The 21,598-nt window shown below is 34.8% G+C and overlaps 1 protein-coding gene across 1 annotated transcript; it reads right to left on the reverse strand.

Moving 5' to 3' along the window:
* Nucleotides 1–6,332: 6,332 nt before the first annotated feature.
* On the reverse strand, nucleotides 6,333–7,226 carry LOC132048670 (uncharacterized). Its single transcript, XM_059439369.1, has one exon. The coding sequence runs from the start codon at nucleotides 7,224–7,226 to the stop codon at nucleotides 6,333–6,335; it is 894 nt and encodes a 297-aa protein (XP_059295352.1).
* Nucleotides 7,227–21,598: the final 14,372 nt, after the last annotated feature.

The raw sequence follows: 21,598 nt of genomic DNA on the forward strand, positions 1-21,598 counted from the left end.
GAGTAAAATATCCTTAAGGATAGTGTCTTATTTTTCTCACACAGCTAATGTTGCTTGGCAACCATAATATATAGTCACATTGGTTTCATCTCAACCTTAATACTCACTAAGAAGTATCTTAGTCTGATTACCAGCCAACTTCAAACCATAAACTTCTTATTTCATTCTATTCCTTATTATTCTTTTTGAAAAATGAGGGGGATTGTTGAAAAATAATAAGATATCTCAAAAAGAATTACTATTATTTCCTAATATCTACAGTTACTTTTGTAATAAACATTGACTATTGATTCTTAAATTCTTTAAGTTGTCATTATGACAATTACTATGCCGAAACCATTATTTGCTCCCAACATGCATGCGTTATTACTTGACATTTCTCTTCATCAGGATCTATTCTTTAATGGTATTAACTATTAGCCTTTTATTGGTATTTATCTAGAGGTAGCCGTTGGGATTCCACAGCCATACAGTGAAGACATTTTCATCTATATAAAAAGTGAAGTCCTCTTCCTTTGGGCAGACATCTTAAGAAATAGTAATCCTACCATACTGTTGTGTATTGACCAAAGTCGATAATAAAATTTTCAATGAAATTAATTATGACTTTGTGTTTGGCTAATTAAGCCATTATACCCCTAAATGTGACAAAGATTAGGTTATGAAAGTTATCTGCTTGGTCAATTATTGCGTGAAGAAATAGCCGAATATTGACATGTTTCTTTTTCTATAAGTATGAGACAATTGAGTGGAAGTTAAGTTTGTGTTGCTTTCATATGTCGAAGAAAATTCGGAAAAATGATAATTCCGCTAAGGAAATAAATTTAAGTAAGCGGATGATATAATTATTGTGGTCATTTCTCAACCGAATCTAGGGGCTAATGCGAAAGATTAAGTGTTAGACTTTGGTTCTACATAATTACTTGAGTGAGGTTATATTATTAGTTTGTTATGTTTCTAATTTCTTCAAATATTTGTTGATGATGTCATAGGGTGAGTAAATTCTACATAATTATTTGGGTGAGTTATATTATTAGCTTGTTATTTATAAGGTGAAATGTCTTATGAGAAATTTGTAATACTTTTTATGAGTTATAAAAATATTATTTCCCTATCTTAAATTTTTGAAAAAGTGGGGGGTTATGCTTTCTTAATAGTGTTATGTTGAGAGAATAAATTTTTTTAAAAGTGATAATAATTTTCGTGGTTTGGTTGTTCAAAATGATGTTGAAAATGAGAATTTTTGGAAAAGAAAAAGTACAACATAGAAAAATACTTTGGTGAAGATTTTTAATACTTATCTTGTTGATAGTGATCCTAAAATATATTATGGTGTTATTTCTCCTCTTGGTGTATTATTCTGGAGAGAAGCAACTGATGAGAAAGTGTTATGATGAATTAATATTTGTTGTGCTAGAGACGGGTACAATGATGCTAAGTGGATCTCAAAATCCATAAGTGATTATGTGTTTACTAATTGTGGGGGTGTAATAATATGAAAATCAGTCAAGTAGACCATAATGAAATATGAGTTTATGGTTTGAAGTTGGCTGGTAATGAGACTGAGATACTTCTTAGTGAGTATTAAGGTTGAGATGAAAGCAACGTGACTATATATTGTGGTTGCCAAGCAACATTAGTTATGTGAGAAAAATAAAATTTTCAATTATCAATAAAACAGATTTGGTTAAGACACAAAGTGATAAAACAGCGTTGTTGTGAGATGAAATTATTTCCATGAATTCTGTGAGGTCTGAGGTGAATTTGGCCCATTCACGAGACTAAAAGAAACATCGATGGGAATGGGACTTTTGTCATTTGTGAAGATTAACAATGATGGTAACCCAACCTATGTGATTGGAGATCCCATGAATTAGGTTCATATGGGTAATTCCAAGTCATTAGTTGATCAGTGCACTATTAAATTATGTATCTTCCTATCGTGTGTGAATATAGTGCAATACTGCAAGGCAAAGTGAGGTTGAGTTAAACTCTTAATCCAATTCATATCATTTACAGGTGGAGTATTGCTTTGCAGAATACACTTGATGATTGAACCTATATGAGTGTGGAGTGGTGCCGCTCATATGAAATTGTGACGGATTTGTAGAGCATTCATGAATACCAGGACACGCGCATGGCCTCTTAGCGCAAAACCGCGATAACGACAAAGATTGTGCGAGTATAATGTGATAAAATAAGATGCTAGGCTTACAAAAGATTCTTGGTTCATAGAAGTTTTAAACTTCACCAATTTTTCTATAAGTTTAATCTTGTTTTATCTAGGTCTAGTTCATAGTCTACGAGACACTAGATTCGACGCATGATACTCATATGTGAAACCCAACAAAACTTCTTATTTTATTTATTTTATTATTTTTGAGATATATAGGGGATTGTTAGAAAAATATTATTTTCTATTTAATATCTCAAAAATAATAAGGACTGTTTCTAACGTTTTATTGGCTTTAATACAAAAGAAATGTTTTTATTCACCATTTTAATACTATATTAATGACTCTTTAATAGGCTAATTATTTTATAATATTATATCAGCTTTAATGCTTAAGAGACTATTTGACTTAGTCTTTGAATTTTTAAGTTTTGCAACTGTAACTGTAAAATGGGATTACCCGAGTGAACTAATTTTATTGATAATAGCTCTCTAATATATATACAAGTTGTATCTCTATAACTAAGGAAACATATCTTTACAATTAATTACAAATAATCTGATTCATATAAGTAAGGAAATATATCCCTCTGATTGTGTAAGTGATCCCATAAGATCTTCCAATATAAGATCTTCCAATACTCCCCCTCAAGTTGGAGCATGAATTGTGGAAATGCTCAACTTGGCTAGCAGCTTATGAAACTGGTTACGACCAAGAGCCTTTGTGAGCATATCAGCCAATTGGTCTTGTGAAGATAAATGATGAGTCACGATTGTCTTTGATTGTACGTATTGCCGAATGAAGTGACAATCTATGTCGATGTGCTTCGTATGTTCATGAAAAACAGGATTGGCAGCAATATGGATAGCTGCTTGGTTATCACAATAGAGAGAAACCGGTGTTGCGTGCCTTACTTGAAGATCTTGTAGAAGGCGAAGTAACCAAACAATCTCGCTAGTATTAGCAGCCATGGCTCTATATTCTGCTTCAGCAGAGGAACGAGAGACCACTGTTTGTTTCTTAGATCTCCAAGAGATGGGTGATTTACCAAGAAACACAATGTATCCTGTAGTTGATCGACGTGTCATTGGACACCCTGCCCAATCCACATCATAGTAAGCTTTTATAGACATTGAATTATACGAAGGAAGTAGAATCCCTTGACCCGGATTTCCTTTGAGATAGTGTAAGACTCAGAAGCGGCCCGTACGAGGTTGTCTTGGTGCATGCATCAATTGGCTAAGTACATGAACGGCATAGCTAATATCTGGACGAGTGATGGTGAGGTAGAGCAAGCGTCCAACAAGACGACGATATTCCCCAGGATCATGACAAATTTCTCCAGAATCAAGAGAAAGCTTATGTTGTTGCTCCATGGGGAAACTAGCTGGCTTGCAACCTGTGAGTCCACTCTCTGCTAAAATATCAAGCACGTATTTACGTTAGCTTAATACGATGCCTGCTGGTGACCTTGCCACTTCAATGCCAAGAAAATATTTGAGCTTTCCAAGATCCTTGATATGAAATTTTGCATTTAAATGATCTTTCACTTGATATGCAATCGAATTATTTCCGTGATGATAAGATCATCCACATATATAAGAATAGCGACAAAAGCACCTCTAGGATAGGACAATGTAAACAAGGAATAGTTCGCATTTGATTGATGGAAACCAAGGGAAAGTAAGGAAGTGATGAATTTATGATAACAATTTTGAGAAGCTTGACGAAGGCCATACAACGATTTTTGTAATCGACAGACTCTTTGCTCCCCCTGTTTGGAAAAACCTTGAGGGATCTTCATGTAGACTTCTTCGTGCAAGTCTCCACGGAGAAAAGCATTGTTGACGTCTAACTGGTGAAGTTCCCAATTTTGAATCGCAAAGAACCGCTAACAAACAACGAACAGTGACAATTTTTGCAACAGGTGCAAATGTTTGATGAAAATCAACCCCTTTAATCTGAGTGTATCCTTTTGCTACCAAGCGCGCCTTGTGGCGCTCTATACTTCCATCAGGTTTATAGTTGACTTTATAGACCCATTTCGAATCTATAGCTCGTTTACCTGGAGGTAAAATCTGTAAAGTCCAAGTATCGTTGGCTTCTAACGCAGAAATTTCCTTTGCCATGGCTTCTCTCCAATGTTTGTTCTTAATTGCTTGAGTAAAGGACCTCGGCTCATCGACAGACGAGATGGCTGCCAGAAAAGCAATGTGACTGGATGACATTTTAGAATATGAAATAGAGTGAGATAAAGGATGTACCGTTGAGTTGGCCGATGGAGTAGACGGGAGCGAATGATCATTCAACTGAGCAAGAGAAGGGGGCAAAACATAGTCATATCCTGATAGCTTTCGCGAGACTTGTCGAGAGAGCGTTTACCAGATGAAAGGCTAGTAAAATCAATATTATCAGATGTATTATTTGGAACGATAGCAGAAGAATTTTCATCAGAAGGAGTATGAAGGCTTGGTGAAGCTACTGGTAATGGAGAACTGGATATGGCTTCGGATTCTCAATGGCGCTTGAATTCCCATTTGTGTCACAATGCTCTAGTGCAATCGGGTTCTTGTCTAGATGGCTCATCGTATGCAATCGGTGATCCAAGTCAATACGTGGCATAATATTTGCTTCCCGAGAACCTTCAAAAGGATAAATATCTTCAAAAAATTGTACATCACGTGAAACATAAATCCTTTTATCCTCAAGATCATAAATTCTATATCCCTTCTGACCATTGGGATATCCAAAGAAATAGGCCAGGTTTTGCACGTGGAGCAAATTTATCTCGAGGCTTTCTATTCAAATGTCCATAACAAGGACATCCAAAATTTCTCAAATGGTCATAGGTGGGTACTTTTCCAAGTAGTCTCTCATATGGAGTTATATTTTGCAGATTAGAAAGAGGCATTCGATTGATTAAATATGCCGCAGTAAGGACGCATTCTCCCCAAAACTTGATAGGTAGGTGCGATTGAAATCGCAATGCACGAGCCACTTCTAATAGATGTCTATGCTTTCTTTCGACTACTCCATTTTGTTGTGAAGTGTCTGTACAACTGCTTTGACGCTCCATGCCATAATCAAAATAATGTGATAATAAATCCTCATGCTTAAATTCTAGCCCATTGTTTGTTCGTAGGATTTTAACTCGCAAGTTGAACTGCATGTTTACCCAATTAAAAAATTGTAACAAATAGTCTTTAGTTTCAGATTTATTCTTCATGAGAAAAACCTATGTTGCTCGACTAAAATCATCAACTATTGTGAGGAAGTAATGAGACCCAGAAAGAGATTGGGTCTTGTATGGTCCCCAAATATCACAATGTATTAAATCAAAAGCATGCTCTGTCTTAGTTATACTAGTAGGGAAAGATAAACGTGTTTGTTTTGCCTTACAACAAGCATCACAAAACATACTTTTATTGCCATCAAAACTAATAGATAAACTAGGACCTAGAGAAATACGATTCATTGGTAAATGCCCCAAGCGCCGATGCCACAAACTTGCACTAACAGACTTCTGGACCATCAATGCTTGCCCCTCTTCCATCGGCTCCAAGTAATAAAGACCATTCAGCCTTTCTACCCACTCCAATTCGGCCCTCGAAGGTAAGTCCCGAATCACAAAAGAATTTGGGCAAAGGTTACTGCACATTGTAAATCATTTGTCAATTTGCTAACTGACAATAAATTAAAGTGAAAATCAGGAACTCCAAGAACATGTTCAAGAATTAATCTTTTTCCAAGAGCCACTTGGCCCAAGGCATGAACTTTCACCATATCACCATTTGGGATTTGCACTCGGTAGTAACCGCATCAACTATCTTATTTGACAGAGAGTTCATATCATGAGTTATATGATTCGTAGCTCCCGAATCAACTATCCACTCCTCTTTTATCTTACCTGAAAAATTAGAGGCTGCCATACTCGCAGATGAGTTACCTGTCGGTGTTCCATGGCTGCCCAATAATGCCAAAAGTTGTTGGTGTTGAGCATGCGTCAAACCTGGAATTGGCGGCATAGCCCCTTCAGTAGTTGCGGCAAGGGCCACACCCGTGAGTGCATTTGATTCTTTCTGATTCTTCTGGTTCCCACGGAACTGCATCTTGTCATTATTGGTATACTTGCTATTTTTCTTGCCGTGTTTGCGCCAATCAAGGATAACCGATCACTGTGTAGCAAAAATCTTTGTTGTGATTTGTTTTCCCACAGTGTATGCAAGGTGGAAATTGATACTGAGTCCCATCTTCAATTTTCCTTTGTCGTGATTCACCTCCTTTAGTCAGTAAGGCAGTTGCTTCAATAGTGGGTATGCGATTTGCAGCAACAGATCTCTGCTTCTCTTTTTGATCCGCGATAGCATAGGCTCTTCCTAAGTTTGGCAACGCGTCGACACTTAATATTTGAGAACGCACAGTTGAATATGCATCATCAAGTACCATTAGAAAATCAAAAACCTTTTCCTCCTCCCTTATGGATTGCATCTCCTTTGCTGCACCGCAAACGCAACCACATGTGCAAGACGGAGTTGGAACGAGACTTTGCATCTCACCCCACACGAACTTAAGTTTACCGTAATAGGATGAAATAGACGCTATCTCTTGTTGCAAGAGAGCAATGGCACGCTTCAGTTCATAAACTCTTGGTGCAATTCCTTGGGTAAATCGCTCTTCCAGATCTACCCAAATTTCTCTAGCAGTTTCAACATGTGCGGCACTACCCTGAAGTTCTTTGGCAATTGCATTCGTAAGCCATGAAAGCATAATGGCATTGCACTGTATCCATGGCTGTAAATCCTGAGAGTTTTCTTTTGGTCTCTCGACGGTTCCATTAACAAATCTAGCCTTGTTTTTCGAGTGCAATGCATTAAGAAAATTTCTTCTCCAAGTGAAATAGTTTTCTCCATTTTCACTAAGAGGATCGGTAACAAAAATCAAACCTGGGTGATCGGATGGATGCAAGGAATAGGGAGAAGCATCTGCAACTTTGAGTTGAGGCAGACTTGCTAGTTCTCCCGTGCTTTTATCACTCCATCCTTCAGTTCCCATGGCTGAACGAAAAGAAATCTCAGGATCTTTTAACACGCTTCTGATACCATGTAAAATGGGATTACCCGAGTGAACTAATTTTATTGATAATAGCTCTCTAATATATATACAAGTTGTATCTCTATAACTAAGGAAACATATCTTTACAATTAATTACAAATAATCTGATTCATATAAGTAAGGAAATATATCCCTCTGATTGTGTTAGTGATCCCATAAGATCTTCCAATATAAGATCTTCCAATAGTAACAGACAAGTAAATTCTTTGAATACTAATGGATAATAGTAAGTTGAATAGCCATAATGGCTATTATTATTATTAATTATATTTTAATGTTGAGAGTTGAAACGTTCTAAAAGTAACAGAGGGCCAATTCAAGTACTATATATATTATCTTTGTCTTTTGTTGGTAGATGACAGAAAAGCATGAGATATATACAAAAACATATTCTTCCGTCTATATTATATTGTGCTGGATTTTCTACTTTGTGAAATCTTTGTTAGTTTTTGGCTTTTAGTTTTGTACTAGAAAAACTTATTGAATCCTGGGGGATATATCCATATTAGGTGAAATATCCTTAAGGACAGTGTCTTAATTGACATGCTTCAAGCTATGAAGAATTTTCTGCTGCAAGGTTCGTGATCAAGTATTTTCCAACAAGATTCGCGTTCAAGTATTTTTGTAAGATTTTCAACAATCTTTTACCAATTGGCTTGTGTATTGTTATGCCAGCCAAGTAACATGAAGGGGCTAATTTTAGCACTAAACTTGGTATATTAGTTAGTGTTGATGGTTAGCTCAGAGGGAAGAAAGTTATTTTTTTCAGAAAATAAAGTCACTCTTTTCACAGAAAAGAAAGTAACTTTTTTCGGAGTAAAACGTCACTCTTTTCAGAAAAAAAAAGTCACTCTAAAAGATGTATTTATTACAAAAAGTCTCTTTGAACAGATGTTTCTATTGCAAATAGATTCCTAAGGTATTATAAATACTGTTGTTAATTTGTATTTGGAAAATAATTTAAAACTGAATCTGGAAAGAGAGGAAACAATCTAAAACATAATCTAAAACAAAAGGAAAATAAATTCGAGCCCACTGAATTCACAGTGTTTCCTTAAGAAAATTATTCCCCTCAAGTACCCGAGGTTATGAAATATATCCTCCCAAGATAGAATGAATTAACTCACTAGCATAGCAGTACCTCAAACCCTGGTGAATGGCGAACTCACTCGACGGCAGTAAATCACACAAGAATTTTAATGATGTGGAAGAAGAAGAAGAAGAGAGGAGAAATCAGAAAATTCGTAAGGAATATCTGAAGGACTGAACAGATTTATATAGCCATTGGTCTGATTTAATGAAAAGGTGCAACAAAAGTTGCAACTTTTCAGTTTAGTTGCATTCTTTTCAGAAATATTTCCCATTCAACTTAACTAAAGCCCAACAATCCTCACATGAATGGGGAATGGCTATAAGAAAAAGGAATGCACGGACGAGTGTGTGATTTACAAGCAAGGATTAATTGCATCTGGATAAGTAGGTTTCCCTTTGAATTTTTCGTAGTGAGCGTATGTCGGATATACTCGGTCAATAGGTAGATTTGATATCTTTGAACCATCGAGCTTTGGTGTATACCTAGACAACCACATGTCACACAATCAACCCTTTACCGTCTATGATTCTCGCGGTTGTGTTCGTTTCAGTCATGAACACCGCCTGTTTCATGAGTGTATAGAGAACGGGCTTTTTCTATCATTTTCTTTGAAGCGGCTTACACTTCACACTCAAATAGGTGATTCCTAAAACGTGTCATCATGTAGATACACTATTTGTCATACCTGTCAAACTTAGAAACCATTAAACAATTTAAGCTTTATTAACTCGTTAAAAAACCTTAATGTTGTATCCTTGTTCCTGAACATTATCTTCATCATGAGAATGGATTGAGTTATTTGACAATGTCGAACCGTCATTCATAACTTTGTTTGATCTCTTTGAACCTAGCTCTTGGGATCTCCAGTCTGCTAGGTAGAGTTACCGCCATGATGACTTGTCCTAAGCCTTAAACTCATTCCCTTCGATGATCTTTCAACTACTTCTCTAGTTAAGCCTTTTGTAAGCGGATCCGTGATGTTATCTCTAGACTTTACATTGTCAATAGTGATAACTCCACTGGAGAGTAGTTTTCAAACGGTATTGTGTCTCCGTCATATGTGACGAGATTTCCCGTTATACATAATGCTCCCTGCCCTTCCTATTGCTGCTTGACTATCGCAATGTATGCATATTGGTACCAACGGTTTGGGCCAGAATGAAAAATCTTTCAAGAAATTTCAGAGCCATTCAGCTTCTTCACCGATCATGTCTAAAGCTATGAACTTAGACTACATTGTGGAGCGGGCGATACAAGTTTGTTTGGAAGATTTCTAAGACATTGCTCCTCCACCAATGGTAACAACACATCCACTTGTGGATTTTATTTTGGCTAACCCGGTGATTCAATTGCATCATTATACCCCTCAATAACCGTGGGATATTTATTATACTGCAAAATAAGACTTATAAAATAGGATATATCGCAGACCACTGACTACACTTAAAGTGACATCATGATATTTGTGGATGGTTGACATCAACAGCCACAACCTTTTAAGAATATATATATTTCTTAACCATTCCACTTCTTGTAAGTCTACTTCTTCAAATATCCAACTAATAGCACATTCACCTATGTGAAAATTCAAGCTATTGCCGATTTTTATCATTATCACCAATTGGTTCTTCGATTTATAAACCAATGAATTTCTACATTCAATGAACCGTCTTGTCTTTTCAAAGAGTTGTCTCTCAACATATACATTTTATCATGAAAAGTCACAGCCTTTCAAGTGACATCCGTTCACGAAATTAATGAACACGACCTACAATGAAAGACATACGATCAATCTCATCAAATTAGTAGTTCGAACAACTAGTCCTTACCAAGACGGAACAAGTTATGTGAATATTTCACTAACTAGCATATCAATACCACCAAAGACATACCATGTCAATACCACAAAGGACATCTATTGTGGGGTTGACATAATACAATATTGTCAATAAGTCAACATTTTCTGATTCTATCGAAGTTTTATGATTTGTGAACCGTAAAACCAATATCCTTTACTATTGGTGGCATATCATACGAAAACACAATTAATAGTTTTCGGTCCAATTTTTACCCTATTAGGTTTAGGAACCTGCACTTTAGCCAAACGCCCCCACACTTTGAAGTAATTCAAGTTGGGTTTTCCATTTTTCATATAGAATAAATTGTGTTTTCTATAGGCACTTGATTGAGTACTTTGGTAATCATAAAGATAGCTTCCCCCCACAAGTTCTACAGGGAAACAAGAACTTATTAACAAGATATTCATTTTATCAATGATTAATTGAACGTCATATTTATCAAACAATAGACAACGGGTAGCCTTTCACCAACATCCATGTCAATACATATAATTGTATTTCAATAGACACATATTTTCACAAAAAGTCACGACATTTCTAGTGACACCCTTCCATGAAAGAACATAACTTTTCTAAACAAGTATATAACCAATTATCAATTTAGTACTAGTTAATCTCAATGACCTCAATATCAAAAATTCACTAAAGATTATGTCCGCTTGGTGTAATATACAAAAATGCCATCATTTTTCATATTTCTTGTGATTCCAAATTAAACACTCGGTCTAATATTGACTTTATCATAAGTCAGGAAGCCCCCACATTTCAAATAATTAAGTACTCTGTTCTTGAGCAACTCAAAATTAAAGGGAATATGAAGAATTTCTCTCCATAGCATCAAATCAAAATGCACATTAATGATTCTAAGTCAACATGCATAATAAAAAAATGCCCTCAAATATTTTGACGTTAGAAGCTTATTAACCAAACTTCACGCTAAGCAATCATTCTTAACTGGTGCCAAACATTTTTTTTCCTCCAGAAAGCATCACAAAACAGCCAACTTTTATTTCCATCAAGCCACTTCAGTTATCCTGCAATTATACGAGACAAAGTACGACATAAAACAATTTTCTTATTACCTAACGTGGCTTGTGGTTTTAACAATTCCTTTGAAGTGTCTTATCTTGTGATTGATTTCATTTGCAAGATGATATGCAAGAATGATGTGACAGAGTTCTCCACCTTCAAATGTCAAAACAACAACTTGTCAAATTGGAACAATTAAATCAATTGCTAAAAGCATTTAGGCCATCATTTCTTTTTATGGTTCTGCCAACTAGGGCATGAGACCATCATTTTTATTTTTTTTATGGTTCTGCCAACTATAATTCAACCTTTCTATTTTATCAAATAGATTCAAGAAAATTCTTATATTACCCATATAAAAGTAAGGCAGAAACTTGTTATAAAGTCACCAAATTTTGCTAAAAATTGCATGATATATTTTTCATTCGACATGGTCAAAATACCCTTCACACTGACACATTTGGAATAGATAAAAAAACATATTACCCACTATCAGTATACTTAATTGAGATGGTAGCGTTAACATAAGTATGGAACAAAATGTCTATTGTCCATTTAGCTTTTAGTTGCCACGGCAATTTGTCAGACATATTTCATTTTTTCCATCACGTATCCCTTTCTTCACATGTGGTGAAATATTCTATCAATATACATTCTCAATAACTACAAAGATAGTGACTTTCTAGGAATCAAAGAAGATTTTTTTTCCTTCATCATAACTAATAATTCTGGACAGATTTCAAAATTTAGCATACACTCAAAAAAAAAAAAAAATTATTTTACAAAGGATTTCCAGAGAAATTTATTTTGACCCAAACTAATATATACATATTATTTTCTTGATCTCAAGAAATACTTACAAGTATTAATGTAAGCCTTCATGTTTTACCACCTTGAAAATAATATTCCACACACTTCGAGCACGCTACCATATCATATACCAACTAATTAATTTTATGGCACGCAAGTAAAATATACTTTAAGATCATCAACTAATAAATGTCTACCCTAACATTTATAAAATCTGAATTTCATAAATCATAAAGAGTAGAACATTAAAGAATGAACAAAGTAAAGAAGTACAACCTTATTTCGCCCTTCCTTCTTGGCAACTGCTTTGTTTTTTGTTTATAATATACTTATTAAGATGGAATTGTATTATCCTTAACCCTGAATTTTCTTAATAAGCATGGACAGGTGCCTCTCGTTGGTTTAACTTTCAATTGACGCACATTGAATTCAGATTTAACTACGTCTTTTGTAACAGTGAAACCATTTTACACTGGTAGAAGTGTAGAACAATATGAGGGCTTCAACCTTTACTCAGGTACCCACTCTATGTGTTTAATTCTTGCTTATATTTTCTTTTGTAGTTGCCACACATAAGATTTTTTTCACTTATATTCTTAGCAACATACAGGACAAGCCCAGTCAATTTCCAAGACACATTTTTTCACAAGAATTATACATCCTGAAACTGTAATGACAAAGCAAAACTAATTCCATGACAATAATGGAATGAAAAGGGTGGAAATTTTGTACACAACTTTGTTATTCCAACTTTGTTATTCCATGATCCCTCTTCAATGATCATATTTATTCCAAATTCATCAATCAAGAAAAGATTTCTCACGATACAGATAAATCATGCGAATCTGGCCACTAAGAAATCTTCTTATCTAATATGATTCGTTGTCTTGTCATTGCAGACAACACAATATTGCTTCTAATAAAACGACAAAGGTTTTATATCTTCAAACCGAATACATAAGCAAATTTAATAAAACGGTGAAGTTTTTATATCTTCAAACCGAGTAAACAACCAGCGAAGATTTTATATCTTCAAGCCAATTAAAAGTTACTCAATTGGTAAAGTTTTTATCTTCTTTAAACTGAATAGTAACTTGGAATAGAAAATCACGCAAATTTTAATCTCCAAACAGGGGAGTAGAAAACCATAAAGGTTTTAGCCTCCAAAAAGAATATTGTTTTATCTTATGAAAATAGTACTTTTTTTTTAATCTCTGAAAAGTTTTTTTTCCTCTGAAAATAGTACTTTTTCCTCTTCTGAAAATAATAACTTTCTTCTTCTTGGAATGAGTAATTTTCTTCTCCAATGTTATCAAGGTTTAGTCGCCAAAACCAGGGTAGAAATCATAGAAAAAATACTTTTAAATATGAAGGAATACTTTTATAACTCATAAAAAAGTACTTTTATTTCAGAAAAAAATTACTTTCTTCTTTGTCAAAAGAGTAAGATTCTAGTAGATTAACAGAATACATAATACATAAAATTACTAATTTCCTTAAGACTGTTGTTAATCTCTATTCGAAAAATAATTTAAAACTGAATCTGGAAAGAGAGGAAATAATTTAAAATATAATCTGAAAAGAAAGGAAAATAAATTCGAGCCCACTGAATTCACAGTGTTTCCTTAAGGAAATTATTCCCCTCAAGTATCCGAGATTATGAAATATATCCTCCCAAGATAGAACGAATTAACTCACCAGCGTGGCGGTACCTCAAACCCCGGTGAATGGCAAACTCACTCGACGGCAGCAAATCAAACAAGAATTTTAATGATGTGCAAGAAGAAGAAGAGAGGAGAAATCAGAAAATTCGTAAGGAATATCTGAAGGACTGAACAGATTTATATAGCCATTGGTCTGGTTTAGTGAAAAGGTGCAACTCAAAAGTTGCAACTTTTCAGTTTAGTTGCATCTTTTCAGAAATATTTCCCATTCAACTTAACCAAACCCCAACAAATACTTGGCACTGCTTCAAAATAGATGGACAATTACAGACTTGCTGTTCTTCTCTCTATTGCTTTAACTACAAATCACAACATTCTGTTGTTGTGGGAAATTCAAATTAATTGCTGGTATTCGAATTTTAGAGGCTTTGTAAAATCCTGGAGGAATTCTGCCACCATCCCTTCACTAAGTAAGTGGAGGTTTAAATTCCTTAAGGATAGAGATTACTCTATCAAAGCGTCCCCACTTCTGACACCTATTTTTCTAACAGAACCAACGTCATCTTTTGTTTAATTTTGTAGATATTGACTGAAGTACCATATGACAGCTCTTTTATGTACTATATCTTTTTGTGGTTTCTCATCTGGTGTCCGATACCACCCAAGGGGGCTCGAATTCGAGACCTCCTATTTAATGATGGAATAGTACCAGCCACTACACCATAACCCTTGTTGGTCTTTTACGTACTATATCAACATTTATCGTGTTTGTAAAACAAAATAAAATTCTACATGAACCATAAGCTCTGTTTTAGTACGGCAATAATGGGCTAATGCATTTGGTTTAAACTGTCACGACCCAACCCCGTAGGTCGTGACTAGTGCCCGAGCTGGGCACCCAAACACACTTATCAAACAGAATCACATACGGATGGCTTATATATCTATAAATATCAAACGTGGCTCCAAATGGACGCATACAAACACATAAACTGTACAAAAGCCGGTAAGGCTGTCATAATATACATAACATGTCAAAGCATATGCACACGCGGTAAACAAGTGTCGCCACGGCGGATGGGCCGCCCAAACACAACTCACACGTCGCATCCGAACAAACCGTACATAACCCACATCTATGTCTACGTACCCCTAATACGTAACAAAAAGAATCGGATGACGGGACAGGCCCCGCCGTACCCCGAATAAACATAATCATATACATCGGGAGAGTATATACCCAAAATATCGGCTCGAATAAAGGAGCACTGCGAACAACGAACGGGAATCCTACGCCGTGTGGATCACCAAAACGCGTATCCGAATCCGCACTGCGGCATGAAACGCAGCCCCGAAGAAAGGGGGTCGGACGGAATATCGACCGAGTATGCAAAGCAGGAAGTACAGAAAACGAAGTCATAATCGAAGTAAAGTATGCAGACGTGAGCATAATCACCCGGATATCAAAATACTTAAATCCGAAATATAAATCATCCATAAGCAGTACAGAAGACAAATATACCCATCAGAATGTCCAAAATGCTTAGCTTTATTTTGAAAAACACTTCTGTCTCACATATACGGGAAATAGAACATATCATATAAACTGATGTTAACCGAATGCCGAGGAACGTACGGCCCGATCCATAATAATATAACATAATAATCATAACGTACCATCATATTATCATACCTCATACTCCATATCATATTGTATCATCAGATCATCACATATCACATACCACATATACACACATACCGCGGCCAGGAACCCAGCGGTAATATCACATATATACATATACCGCGGCCAGGAACCTAGCGGTAGTATCACATATACACATATACCGCGGCCAGGAACCCAGCGGTAATATCTCATATGCACATACCGCGGTCAGGTACCCGGCGGTCTACATCACATAGTGCGCACGATATCATAACCTACCCGGACTCGGCGAAAGAAGTAATAACGAATGCACAAGCGATTCATAAGTAACCAAATACGGTTTAAAACATTTTCAAAGATTAAATAAGTTAATCAAAACGAACCATCGTTTATAAGCTACAACAGTAGTCAAATCAGATTTTTCCTTCCGAATATCACTCGGGAACATACCAAGCCGAACTTCAGAAATCATAGTTATGTATCAAAACCACATACATAAAAAAAAAGATCCTTATTTCAGACTCAACAAATAAATAAATACTCATACTCAGGGGTCGGAAAAATAGTCATATTGAATTCTTTCAAAAACCATCAGAATTGTACAGAAAAAAGGTCGCGGGACCCACGGACGAGCGTCAGCCCCATCCGGGCCCGCCTACGAAAATCATAGTCATCATATGTTACCAATTCGTTATTACAAATTCAAAAGATAAGTAAACTGATCGTACTTGAAATCGGAATAATAGTCATATCATATTCTTTCAAAAAAATCGTCAAAGTACATAAAGAAAGTCGCGGGGCCCACGGACGAGTGCCTATCCCATCCGAGCCCGACTACGAGAGTTGGGGGAATGTTATGCCTTATGAAGTTACCTATTAGGTTTCGGGGCGATCCGAGCTCGTATGCGAAAGTTACGGGCGTTTGAAGTTCGGGACCTCTTTTAGTAGAAAAATTCCTTAGAAGACTTTTGAAATTCAATCATACAAGGACACATAAACCATAACTTGTCCACATAAGGGTGCCAACATCAAGAGCAAATATGACTCATAAACGAGCTCGGATTTTTAAGAATAGAATTACCCCCGAAGCTCATAACATATCATAACTTAGCCATACCTAAGACATGCCAAAAGAAGGAAGGTAAGCTTTACATACCTCGAATGCCCTCAACGCTAGCTCAAACTCAAACTAGTCCAAATCAAACCTATGTCTCGGGCTGCCCAAAGTCTACATAATATCAATAAATATCAACGTTACCATATGCGTTTAGAAATTCCTTTCCAAATTAACACATAATCCTACGGAAATTTGAAAAGATTTCCCCCGTAAAAAGCCACCCCGAGAATTTAACTCGGCCAATATCAATAACAACAATAACAACAACCAACCTAGCAACATCAATAATTAATCCGAAAGACAATATAACAATAATAACCCTCTTTTACACCATTCAACACCATTCATAATATTCAATCCCACGGCTTACATTCAAGCCAATATCAACGCTTATACATACAAATACCAATCCGAATCCACACTAACAACATTTAAGATCATTTCAAACAATTCATACAATATTTCCAACAATCCAACAAATATCCCAATATACCCGAAAACTGTCCCAAATCCGAGAACAACATCCATAACACATTTCTAACTTCCGAATCATGATTTGTACCAACAATTCACATTCTAACAACATCATTCTCATAAATATACAAATTACATTAAATGCACATGATTCTCCAAATCAGCCCATACAATTACAACATCAATCTTGAGTCATTTAGCTCTCATTTCCAATATAAAATTCATAACGACGACGACTAAAACATTAAGCGATATTAATCCACTCTTTGTCCTATACCATGACCCATTTTCAGCCAACATACCAACATGCACATATTGATAATTCTCACTCATTTCTTCACACTACAACAATTAACATACTACATAGGACTTAATTCATCACTTAAACATAACACAACACACACACACTTCACACGCCCAAACCTCCTACACATGGCCTCAATTCCAACTTACTATATTTCATGATTTTCATCCATTTTAACATACTACCACATACATACAACCTTTATAACACATAAAACATGATCAAATCTTACCTTTCTTCTTCAACTCCACAATTTGCCTAGGGTTTGCGATCTACACCACGGATGGTTGGATGACCCGAATAACACTTCCACGCTACTTAGGGACCTCAAAATAGTGGATTTGCATCAACAAAATATTTTTAGAAGGGCTTGAACGAAAGTTGGAATTTCCAAGGGTTGGCCGAGAGCCTCCCTTTCTTGCTCTTCAACTTCTATTTTTTTTTTGGCTAAGTGTTGGAATGAATAAGATGACTTAGTGATCATCTTTTATACTCCTAGGTAAATCATCCAAGTGTCCATGGCCCACACCATGTGTTGGAGCAATTAGAATTGAACACAAAATGGGTGGGACCAACCAACAAACCACACGGCCACAACAAGAAAAATGCATGATTTTCAACTTCCATAAATTCCAATTTTGGTCCCAAATTTTTCTAATTGTTCCATGCCAACAAATTCATGAACAACTTGTGTCTCCAAATAAAATCGAAGGTCAAAAGTCTCGACTTTGTATCCCGGAATGGTTTTGTCTCTAACTTATCATAATGTACAGAAATGCGGGATATAACATAAATGAATTGTGTGTGTGTGTGGTGGGGAGGGGGCGGGGATTCTGAATTGAGAGTGTGGTTGATGGATTTTCCTCCATCCTTTACCATAGGTCTTGGGTTCGAGCATGCGAATCAAAACTAGTCGAACCTCAATGCGGTTATGAGGAAAAATATAAAAAACCTGACTATAAACTCAAGTGGATATCTTCATGGTTTTGCGTGCTACAGAAAAGGTTAGTTTCAAGTACAAGAAAGCGCTCTAAAACAGTTGAAATAGCAAAGAATTAATGACTGTCTCAATTTATAGAAAGAAGAATATACCTCGTGATACAAAATGCTCATTTTTCAACGAACCTAACTAGATGGGGTGGAGACATTTAAAACGATTTGAATGATACTTTTGAAAAATGTCAATCTTAATAGGCTATATCATTATTTTCGCATGTTATCAGAAAAAGATGGAAGCAATAATAGACTTGACTAATTAATACGACCAATGCATTAACAGCATATCAATCATAGTTGAAAGATGAAGAGACTGTAATGTTTTTCTTTTCTCTTCTTTCCTTTTTTGGAAATTGCAAAATGTTTGATCCGAAATTATTGTACTCCCTCTGTTCACTTATACTTGTCCATTACAGTCAAACCTCTCTATAACAAAGATCGTTGGGTTCGAAAATTTTCAGGTGTTATAGAGAATGACTGTTATACACCTATAACAAAGATTGACATTTAAATAATATTTCGCTGTTATAGGCAAAAAAGATGCATAAAATCTAGTTTTCACTTTTAATTGCCAAATTCTAAGCTTAATCACACTTTGTATAACGAAGGAAAATTGTTTAATGATGAAAAAATATATATTCATATAATATTTTTTTAATATTTTTTTATTTTAATAGTGTATTAAATGATCAAATATTTGGTCAAAATCTCTACACTTATTATTGGTAATCATAATATTCTATTTTTATAAAGATGGTTAATTATTAAATTACCAAAAAAAGAAGATAGTTGTTATATGGGGAGTAATTTTACAAAGAGTGTACTGTTATAAAGTTGTTTGTTGCTGTTATAGGTGAAATGCTGTTATAGAGAAGTAAAATATAACATAAAAAATCAGTTCCGAAAAAAATTGATTGTTATAGAGAGGTGCTGTTACATGCGGCTGCCGTTATAGAGAGGTCTGACTGTATATTAAAAATAAATTTTTACTTTTACTTATCACTTTTAGCATTTTAAGAGAGGACAATTTCTTTTTTCCTATTTTACCCATAGTATTAATTACTCTTTTCAAATCGTCTTTCAAGTCCATTAAAAATATGCACTAATTAATATGGGTTTCATGGTAAATTACACACTTCATTTATTACTTCTTAAGAAATGTGCAAAGTCCATAGTGGACAAGTAAAAGTGAACCGAGCGAGTAATTATTAGAGGTGCTGTTGCTAAATAGAGCTAATCTTCATGTTTCTTTTTTGTTAAGAGAAGAACAGAAATAAAATATTTGGGTTGTAGTTGTAATTAGGGGTGTTCATGGTTCGGTTTGGGTCGGTTATTGATTAAAACCATAACCAAACCAATTTAGTCAGTTTTTAAATGTCTAAAACCATAACCAAACCAAATAAAATAATAACCACCGGTTTGGTTATTGTCGGTTTGGTTCGGTTTGGTTCGGTTTTTCGATTTATGACTAGCAGCCATGAAACTTATCAGTAAAAACATTAAAAAGTTGAAAAAGACATTTTTTTTTTTTTGGGTTCAAACGATAACTTTTATTTATAGTTTAAGGTGGAACATACATCATAGAAACATTTTCACTATAGTGATAGTGTAGTACTCAAGTTATTCAAAGTTGCTAAACTATTACATATAGAGCTAAAAACTAACTTTGTAGTGGCTGCACCATTTTTGTCATCTTAATACACATAGCTGGAAATAAAGTAGAGCATAGGAGCTTTTAGTTGTTGTTACACACATACATATTAATTAAATATAAAGACTACCTAAAATTAAAATGAAAATATATGAAATAAAAAAATTTTGTGTAATGATCCCAAACTTTGGGGCAGTACTTGCATTTTGCCCTCAATTCGCCCATTCTATTAAAAAAACTTAGTGTAATGATCCCAAACTTCAGTTGTTTTCTATCATTATCCCCGAGGCTAGGGTCTCGACTACAAGGAGTTGTTCTTTTCTGCTTTTTAGGAGGATTACTCACGGAAGAAGTATTAGGGTCATGTGCTTGAGTTGCAACAACTGCTGATGTTACTGAAGTATCTTCTATAGGAACCTCCAAATCTACAACCTCTGTCCTTTTCGTATAAAAAATATTAGAAGTTTAGGACCCATTCAGACAAGAAAAAAAGAAGGTATAAATTCGAAAAAAGAAGAAGAAACAACCTAAAATCAAATGGCTGACAAAGAAAGGCTAAAAATTTAAGTTAAAGACATTAGACTCTAACGTGAGCTTCGTCATTAGGGTTTACACTTAACACTTAAAGAGTTAAAAGACTTAAAGACATGGGCTTGGACATATTCTTAAAAACATGGGCTTTAAACAATCATGTGAAATAAGTAGACCAAAAATCAAATTAATGATTAAAAGGTATAAAATATTTATAATTATTTATGAAAAACTAATATTATACATATAAATAATTATAAAATTTATGTATATAATTTATCGGTTTGGTTAGGTTATTTATTCGGTTATTTTTTAATAGAATCATAACCAAACCAAATATTATCGGTTTTTAAAATTTAAAACCAAACCAAATCAAATGTCGGGTTTTTTATTCAATTTGGTTAAATTTTCGATTTGGTTTTGATTTTAACCAAAACCGTGAACAGCCCTGGTTGTAATGAACTTGGTTGTCCTTTTGCATGGGAAGGGGTATGGACAATGCGACCACATCCTGTGTAGGCAGCCGACTGATTGATCCCTTTTCATTTCGCTAACATCATATTTCTACAATTTGTTAGGAAAAAATTTGAGATAAAAATAGATATTTTATTTCAGTATTTGTCATTTTTATGTAAAAAGTATATTTAAATTTTATACTCCTTCATCCCAAAAATAATGTCTTAGTTAATATTTGGACATTGTTTATCATATTTTTTTCTAATACTTTCTAAATATTTTGAATTATTAACTATTGTGACTTATAGTACTTTTTATGTAGATTTTGAATAGCAATGTTTGTTTTATTTTTAAATTAAAAATTCTATGTCTGAATTCACCCCAATTTTGATCAATTTGACCCTCGTAATGAATCAAGACAATCTTTTTCAGGACCGAGGAAGTACTTTTTTTGTAAATAAATTTAAGGACATAGAGTATGTTTGGATTGATTTATTTTAGGGAAATTTATGTGGTGTAGACTGTAGAGAACATATAAGAGGTATTTACATTTAGTAATTACACTTTACTTTAATTACATTTGCTAGCTAAATGTTGTGTTTCAATTACACGAGGTAACTAATACAGCAACATACGATTCCTTTCCCTACATCAAAATTCAAAAC

Source organism: Lycium ferocissimum, chromosome 3, assembly GCF_029784015.1.
Source record: "Lycium ferocissimum isolate CSIRO_LF1 chromosome 3, AGI_CSIRO_Lferr_CH_V1, whole genome shotgun sequence".
NCBI lineage: Eukaryota > Viridiplantae > Streptophyta > Magnoliopsida > Solanales > Solanaceae > Lycium > Lycium ferocissimum.